The 8,756-nt window shown below is 43.5% G+C and overlaps 1 protein-coding gene across 1 annotated transcript; it reads right to left on the bottom strand.

Moving 5' to 3' along the window:
- Positions 1–7,542: 7,542 nt before the first annotated feature.
- LOC110789995 (uncharacterized) lies at positions 7,543–8,166 on the bottom strand. Its single transcript, XM_021994725.2, has one exon. It carries the CDS (start codon positions 8,164–8,166, stop codon positions 7,543–7,545), a length of 624 nt encoding a protein of 207 aa, XP_021850417.2.
- Positions 8,167–8,756: the final 590 nt, after the last annotated feature.

The following is an 8,756-nucleotide window of genomic DNA, read 5'->3' on the forward strand; positions in this document are numbered from 1 at the left end:
CTGAAAACTACAAGTTGTGGATGAGCTCCGATGATAAAGATGTGAGGACCGAGGCTCGAAATGGGGAGCCGGCTGAGCTTTTGATACCTCGTATTCGTGTTAAGTATGAGGGTCCTGATTCTGCCAAACCTCGTACCTATAGTATTAAGACCGTGAAAGCTCGTCCTGATCGAAAGAGAAAGGAAGTTCTTCCCCGTTCCAGTTTCAGGCCTAAAAAGATGCCTAACATGAAGGGGTCTGCTGTTGTTAAAAGAAATGCAAGCTCTCGCGGAGATCGTCGCTGGAAAAATGTATGGGTTAGGAAGGCTCAGCCGCCTGTAGAAACAGTGGCTAGTCTAGTTGATGATAATAATCCTTCTCCCACCATTGTCTGTGCCCTTGAGGCTGAGCGGGCTATAACTGAGAATGTTTCTGAAGCCTTGGCATCTTTGGAAGTTAGTGTTTAGGCGCCGGTTCTTATGGAGATTGATATTGGGGCAGCGCAGAAGACTGTGGGGGTAGATCCTGCGAACATTGCCCTCTACAAGACTTTATTTGATGATCCGGAAGAACTAGAGTAGTGTAGTTCTTGCTAGGGTGTAGGTGCCCTTTATTTATTTCAGTTGTGTTTGTTTTTTATTCTTAGCACTTTGTTTTCCTTCCTATTATTTTTCAATAAAGGCAGATTTTTATTTTTTCATTTTCATTTTTTGTTACTCCTCCTTTTTTATGTTTTTATGTGTCTAACACTTTGCACAAAGAATATGTGTTGTTTTTTTTTTGTTGGACCGAATCCTTGGTAGGGATTGCCTACGTATCTTGTCAGAATCAGGTCGCGCGTAGTTCTAGCTTTAGAATAAGTTCTAGTATGCCGGATTTCGTTAGATATGCCCTGAGGTGGAAGCATATTACTTAATCGGTCAAATGAGTGAAGTATTATCATTATTTTCGTCTGCCGTTTTTTGCCATAAGTCGCGTAAAAATGAAATTCGACTAATTTGTATGGCTATATTTTTGGTAAGCCTATTTGGATACGTACTGTACCCCCCAAGTGTTCGTTATTTTTCCGTTGTGTGCGGATAAAATGACGAGCACTTCTGAAAAGAAAATTTTTGGCAGGCAGAGAGTTTCAACGCCCAGGCTGGGGCGTCAGAAATTTCGGCGCCCAGCCCTGGGCGCTGAAAATGATTTAAGGCGGTCGTTTTTGACGCTTTGCTTCACATGTTCTTGCATTTATTTCTTTTTTTGTGCCTTGATTTTTGCTCGTATTTAAAGTCAATTTTAAGGCTATTTTGGAGGCTTTTTTGACTGTTAGCGTGAAATGCATTTTTGTCCGGATTAATTTATTCTATTCGTGACTCGAAACAGTTTTGAAAATGGAGTTAGGGTGCGGAAGTTATGAAGATCTTTGTGTAGGCTTTTGAGGTGGGTTGAGGTGCGTGTCGTTTTTGAAGGATTGGTGGGGGTTATATTTTATTAATTCCCCTTTTAAGCAACATTTGCTTTCGTTTTGGATTTTGATTTCCTTTGACTTCTTTGGGTTGTATGGGTTGATTTTTATGGTTACACTGGTTGACTTTTATGTTTTGGGGATATGAATGGGATGTTGCGGTTTATTTTTGTGGGTTTCGGGAATTGGTCCCCATGGCACTATTTCAAGGCAGAGTGTGCCTTGTTTGTTGGGCCTAGAGTAGGCCGACTCTTTATTTTTGTATTTTGCAAGTACATTTGGTGCTTATTTAGTGTTAGAATAAAATTTTTTTAGGAGAAATATTACGCCTTTATTGATTTGGAGAGTAAGGAAAACACACTGAAATAAAACTGACCTATATTCTAAGGGGCCTTTGGACCATCTAAAGTCTCTATTATTTTTTCTACCAATCTAAAGAACTACTAGGCGCTTTTTACTAATGGTGCTCTATGTGGCTCAAGCCTGGGGTTTAGTCTCATAAAACTTCGGTCCTTCACCGGTACTCATCTTGAATTCTATTCCTTTTGCATTGACCCACTGATATGTCTTCACCCATCCGTTCTCGATCTCTTCTAGTGTTGATGCAGGAGAGATTAACCGGGTTGGATTGAAACCTTCATCTTGTAAAGCTAGGGTAGTCATCACAGTCTCGTCCTCCATAGGCCTCGATTCGTTAAACAATGTCCATAGAGCCTGGTTGTCCAATATTTCAGCTGTTTTAGTCTTGGTGAGGTGGGGTGCCTCATCCAAGGTGTGGCAGTCATGGAAAATTTCAAATCCGGGTTTTAGCAAGCCATCCTGAACGGAGGGTTCAGGGAAATCGCAGCATGGGTGTTCTTCTCCTTCCCGAACGAACATCCCGTTAAGGGTTCTTTGATACGGGGGAAGGAGGGTGGTTTGTTTGGCTTTGTTAAGGCGTAGCCCAGACAGACGGTCAGCAATATCTTCCTCCGTTGGTTCATAGCCTAAGCCAAAGGGAGTAGATTTGTTGGGTAAAAGATGGAATGTGCGTTCCTTCTTCCTTGTGCCCAATGGGGTTCCTGGGAAATAACCTTGAGCTAGCAGCATTCTAGGGATGAACCGGGATGCATGCGGGTCTAGGAATGCTGGATCATAGTCTTTAATGAACTGGATTGCTTCTTCCATTTGAAACCCATAAAGGTCGTCTGCAGTTTCGGCCGTTCCAACCATAGTACAACTGATGTCGAGAGGAGGGGCGCGGATTTCTAGTATTATCCCGTTATGGTTAAGTTTAACCATTTGGTGCAGGGTAGAAGCCACACCTCCTAAGTCATGGAGCTAAGGTCGCCCCAATAGGAGGTTGAAAGTGGGCTTGATGTCGATTATTTGAAACTCCGTGGTGCGTGCCACAGGCCCGGTTTGTATGGTAAGGTTGATTTTTCCCAACACAGGCCTTTGAGAGTTATCATAGGCTCGTACCCCTTGTGTGGAGGTTTGGAAGTCATCGCTTCCTAGTCCCAAGCAATGTGCGGTTCGCAACGGGCAAACGTTAACCGCCGAACCGTTATCTACGAGCGCTAGGGGGATGTTTTTCCCTTTGCATCCAACTACTAGATAGAGGGATTTGTTATGGGCACCCCCTCCCTGGGTAAATCTTTGTCAATGAAAACTATGGCCTTTTCTCCAGCATCTCTCGTGACGTGGTTAACTAATGAGTCAGGTGTGATATCTGTAGGCACTGAGGTCAAGTGAGCGAATAAGCCTTTCGCGATGTTCTTTTGAGGTACACATGAGATCCCAGATGGTAATTTCGGCCTTGGTTCTTTGCAATTGTTTCAAAAGAGGATTTTCAATGACTTCTGCGACGGTGGTGTGCCGTCCGTTCTCAGGAGCTTGCCTGACTGGGATATCGTCCATAGGAGGTGGGCGAATGTCAGGCTGGTATATTCTTCCTGATCTGGTGAGGTTGTCGACTTCGAGTTCTTGAGTGGTGGTGTCGATGAGAGCATACCCGGGCCAAGTTTCAGTAAAGAGGTCCTGGCCCGACACTTGAGATAGGTAGATATCTTCAGCATCATCATCCCACACACCGCACACTTCTCTCTCGATTCGATCCGTAGGGACCACAGCGAGTGGTGCACCTTGAGGTGTAATGTACACCGTAGGGTCGAAGTTCTCATTTTCTGGTTGGTCGAGAGAGATGTGACAAGAGCCGAGTGGGCTCTTGTTGTTGTTGGGTTTGCCAACGTTAGGGAGAGGTATCACTTCATCCTCTATCATGTCCTAGATGGTATTCTTTAGGTTCCAGCAGTTTTCAGTGTCATGCCCATTTCCTTGATGGAATTTGCAGTAAGTACCTTGGACCCAATATTTGCTTTTGACAGGAGGGTCACGAGTGGGGCCTATAGGTCTCAACTTTCCTTGATTGGTTAATCTTTCAAAGGCTTGTACCAAAGTCGACCCGAGTGGGGCAAACTTTCGGTCTCGGACCCATCTTCCAGGGCTTCTTCGGGCGGGAGTCTCTTCTACAGCATGGACTTCTTGGGCTTGGGATGTGTTACCCCGATTATAGGCGTTGTTTTTATATGTGGGTTTGCTTTATATGGTTTTGGCGAGGTCGTCCTCGATCTTTATTCCCACATCATAAACTCTTTTGAAAGTGTCAAGTCGCAGGTACCTAAGGTGTTGTCTGTAAGCCGGGTCCAGGTTGTCAATGAATTTTTGGACCAATTCTGTTTCGGGAGGCCTATTGATTAGCTGGGCCGCCTGGTCCCTCCATCTAGCAAAGTAGGTTGTGAAACCCTCATTTTTCTTTTGGAAGAGAACTTCCAGCTCGCGCATGGTGACTTGGAAATCCATGTTCGACGAGTATTGCTTGATGAAGACATTGCCAAAGTCTTCCCAAGTGGGGAAGAGCTTAGGGTCCTGGTGATAGTACCATTTGAGCGGCACAGGTTCCAAGGACAAAGGAAAGGCAGGTAAATACATGGACTTGTCCACGCCTTTCAAGTTCATGGCATTCACAAAGCTCAGTAGATGATCACGGGGATTGTCCGTGGCCTTGAACTTTGGTAAGTCAGATGAACTGAACTTTTCTGGTAGTTTACCAGGAAAAGGTTCAGGATCGAGGGAGAAGTATTTGCTCCTCATGGTTTGCTGTAGGACCATTTTTTCAATCCTCTTCTCGTTATCAAGGTCATTTTTGGCTTGTGCAGCCGCTAAAGCTTCATTTTCCATTTTCAATTGGCCCATAAGTTGGGTCATTTGGACCATCTGGTCTCGCAAATCTTCGATGGACATGTTTGAAGGTGCGAATCGAGGTTGGGGAAGCGGAGATCCTTGGAATGAGGGATGACGGACGGAGCTTGGAGTCACTAAACCTGATGTTGGCGATGTATCTTCGAGACGCACTAACCGTTGATTCCCTGATCGGCACCGAGTGGCAGGACCAGTCCTATGCATAAGATAAGCTAAAGTTTAGGTCCCAAAGTTTCAAGTATTACTTAGTCTAGACTTCGACTCTTCTATTGGTTTTTCACTCTTTCTTTTGTTGGTACACTTTTCAGTTTTTTCTTTTGGTCATTCTTTGGATTTTCGAAACACTTGCTCGTGTGACATTCATAATTATTAGCATGTTCGGTTTTTAGTGCCGAGCATTGTCGTCGTAGGAGGCCTAACAAAGACGCAAAGAGTTTATTAATTTTTTACGAGTCGCTTTTGAAATCGAGTGCTTTTCTTATACCCTCATAGAAATTTTTTTACGAACGTTTTTTTTGTGCTACGTATCTTCCTTTTGCGCGGGCGCCGAGGCTGCTGCGCCTGACCAGAAGGCCAAGCAGCAACTTCAGCGCCCAGCGTAGGGCGTGAGAAATTCTGGCGCCCAGCCAGGGGCGTTGAAAATGCGTCCCTGGCTGGTTCTCGTTTTCTGTTTGCGTCTACTTTTGTTTACGCTACTTCGATTTTGCGTGCTTGCCTAATAACGTCCTTTACGCGTTGTGCAGCGTTTGTGGGATTCGTTACAGGCCATCCCGAGCGTCGCTTATTTTTGTGGCGATCATTCGGGTTTGCGGAACACGTATTTCGGTATAACTCTTTGGCAAATTAGTCTATGAATGTTTGGGCAATTTTTAAGGTCGTTGGTTTTCTAAGATAGTTTGTCACACACAATCACATATTTCGCTACACATAACTAACATTCATCATGAGGCGATAATAACATGTCATGTAGTTTATGATAGGCTTCTATGGGTAGTTATTTGCGCCTAGCTTGGTACCGCTTCTATCGTAGATCCAACACATGCCCCGGTCGAGGTAGTGTCTTCAACAGACGAATTTCGCTCAAGAGGCCAACCCGCAAGTGCAAGCCAAGGGGGCATGCAGGCGAGAGGGACCTAATGAGCGAGCGATTGGTTTCGGGATAGGTGTACTACCTGCACAAGTACCGAGTGGGCAACATGCGCGACGTATGCACCCCCCTATTGGCGAAAAAAGGTATCCTTAGTCCCAACTCCCGAGGGAGCCGAGATTCGTTATGCGGTTCTGCCCGTTCACATTAATATGCCGATTTTCAGGTCGTCCCAACTTGTTGGGGAAATAAACGCGGGGTAGGATCGTTTCACCCTTCGCCTATTTTGATTACCTACAAGCACGAGTATTTCCTTCACTATCCCCAGTGGAGTCGCCACTGTGAGGGGTCGAAAAAGCGCGAGGCTAATGCGTGACCTCGTCCCTTGTGGGTGTGACGATTCTTTTTATTCAATCAAGTGTAATTGGATTTCCTGTGAGTTTACACCCAATTGACTAGTAATATAGGAGTCGCCATTCAGTTTTTAACGACAATGAGAAAAGCTGACAAAACCCGGTTATCGTGACATAAAGGGAGTGCAATTATGTTTGACCACGACGGCCGTAGGTTCCCTTGTGATCCCTGGTGTGGGGATCTCTCAACATACACCCGCAGGGTAGAGATTGAGGGTTCGGGGGACTGTAACTACCGAGAGGAGTACTCGCTCGTCGATAACTCCAGAGGCAGGATATCCTTACTAGCTCAACATAAATAATTGAAGGGACATGCGTTAACTATTAAACTAATCTGAGTTGATTTTAGCAATATGCAACATGTAATACTATATCGATCGCGATTATCTGATTTAGATTGCATTAAGGGACCTAGCATGATAATCCAATTTCCCAAAAATATTATATTTATTAAGCGTGATAGAACAATCAGATTTAGTTAGTTTAACAGTTCATAAAAAGGGCGAGGAAAGCAATTAAATTATAGAAAAGGGACACATTACGACGCACCCTTGAGAGGTGCGTCACAGTTCTCAGAAAACTAACCACTTTGACTTTTCTATTTCTCCTTTTTATTTAACGAATCTCAAATTATGGGACTGGATACGTTCTGTTCGATTTATGGATCGATTGCGACAGAACGCGTGAACAATTTCGCAGCGTGAGGCTTAGGCTAGGGGTTGGATTCAATACTCAGAATATGAATTGTGTGTTCTGATTTCACGTCGAACTTGGGCTATATTTATAGAAAAGAATTTGTGGAAAGATAGAATTGCAGAGCTCTAATTCACAAAGAATTAGGAAAAAACACGTACCCAGGTAATTCCAGCGCCCAGGCCTGGGCGCCGAAGATTTCGGCGCCCAGAGCCAGGCGTTGAAAATAGGGCCTGGGCTGTTTTCTTAGTCAGATTCGGATTCCTGAAATCCGTAGTGTTTGAGACTTAATCGAGTCTTTTAGTGCGTATCAATTTCATGACGGAATGCGTCTGGGCCCGTTACGAACTCTAGGCTCGTTAGGATTTTAATTAATACGTAACTCTTATTTCCGAATCATATTAGGAATAGGATTCTCGCAGTTTTTTATCTCATTTACGATTTATGTTGGAGTGCAACACCTAATTCTCACAGGTTTCTATCTTTTATGACTTGCCACTTTTAGAAGCTACCCTTTACGGTAGTTACTATTTTTAGCAGGTTTCTATAAATAGCAGGTTTCGGGTGAAATGAAGAGGGGAATTGAGATTCGTTATTTTATAGGAGATGCGTTGTCAAGTGGAGATTTATATTTTCATCATCGAACCTTCCCTTTCGGGAATGGGGACAAAAGTAGGTGTCTACATTAACCTTCCTTGAGCAAAAAGTCTTTTCTTGTTCACATGTGGTAGATCATAATTATTTGAACCCTTGGCTTTTAGTATTTCATTCATCACATATTGGTATGATAACCAAACATTTCCAAGTGTTCTTGCCTCTAACTCATAATAAGCTTGGTTAACTGCATCCAACATGTCATCAACATCCTTTGGCATTTTCTTGTGCATTAAACTTTGAATACTTTTGAAAAAACCCAAGTCTAATATGTTCAAGTCCGGACTGTTTGGTGGTTGTTGGACTAGAATGAAAGTGAAGTCACCTTGTTGATGTGCTTGTTGCCATATAGCATCAGATTGAGTGATGTGTGTTCTTGCATTGTCTTGTTGTATGAATATTGTTTTTGGCCCTTCACTTGGAGGCCATTTTTGCATGATTGCTGGAACAATTTGATTGATGAGCATGTCCCTTGTCTCTTCTTTTCTGACTGATTCAACTACTTTAGTCACCATTGTCCCCTTATCTCTATTTTTTGAATTCCTCTTTGCTGCTTCTTGATAAGTGAATGGAAAGATCCCCAATTTGCCATCAAATGTGCATTCATCTTGAGCATTGAATCTAGGCCTTGCAACTGCTACTGTGAACATTACCTTTGGTATGAATTTGCTTGACTTTCCCGATCTGTATTTGCCCCTTTAATGCTTCACCAAATACACCCTTTGTGTTTTTTTGCTCAAGTAGAACCACTTTTCATCAATATGCACAAAATTAAACATTGGTTGGTATTGCCTCTTTGTTTGTGGACTATCCCCTTCTAGTAAATCTAGGACCCATTTGACCCTGTGTAGCATGTTGGGGTCTTGCAACCCCGGATGTAGGGGATTTGTGTGTTCCCTAACATCACCCTTTTTTATCATTCTCCAAAGTGTTGTTGCTCCAATATCTAGCATCTCTGCCAAATCCCTAATGCATGTTCTGTCCCCCATGGTTAGGCTTGTGATTGTGTCTTGTTCAACTTGAATGCGTTTCCTGCCAGCATTTTTTTGCCTTTGTTGCCATGTTGTATCTCTGGAATGCCTCTTTTTGTGCCATTGCTTGCTTCCAAATTCTTCTGACTGTTCTTGGATGCACATTGTACATTTGAGCAATATGTTTATATGCTCCATAATATGGTTTGTCTTTGTCCCTTTTGCGATGGTTGTTCAACAACCGCATCAGAATTTGCACCTTTGTGTCA

The sequence above is a fragment of the Spinacia oleracea genome, unplaced genomic scaffold (assembly GCF_020520425.1).
Source record: "Spinacia oleracea cultivar Varoflay unplaced genomic scaffold, BTI_SOV_V1 SOVchr0_016, whole genome shotgun sequence".
In the NCBI taxonomy this organism is placed as follows: Eukaryota; Viridiplantae; Streptophyta; class Magnoliopsida; order Caryophyllales; family Amaranthaceae; genus Spinacia; species Spinacia oleracea.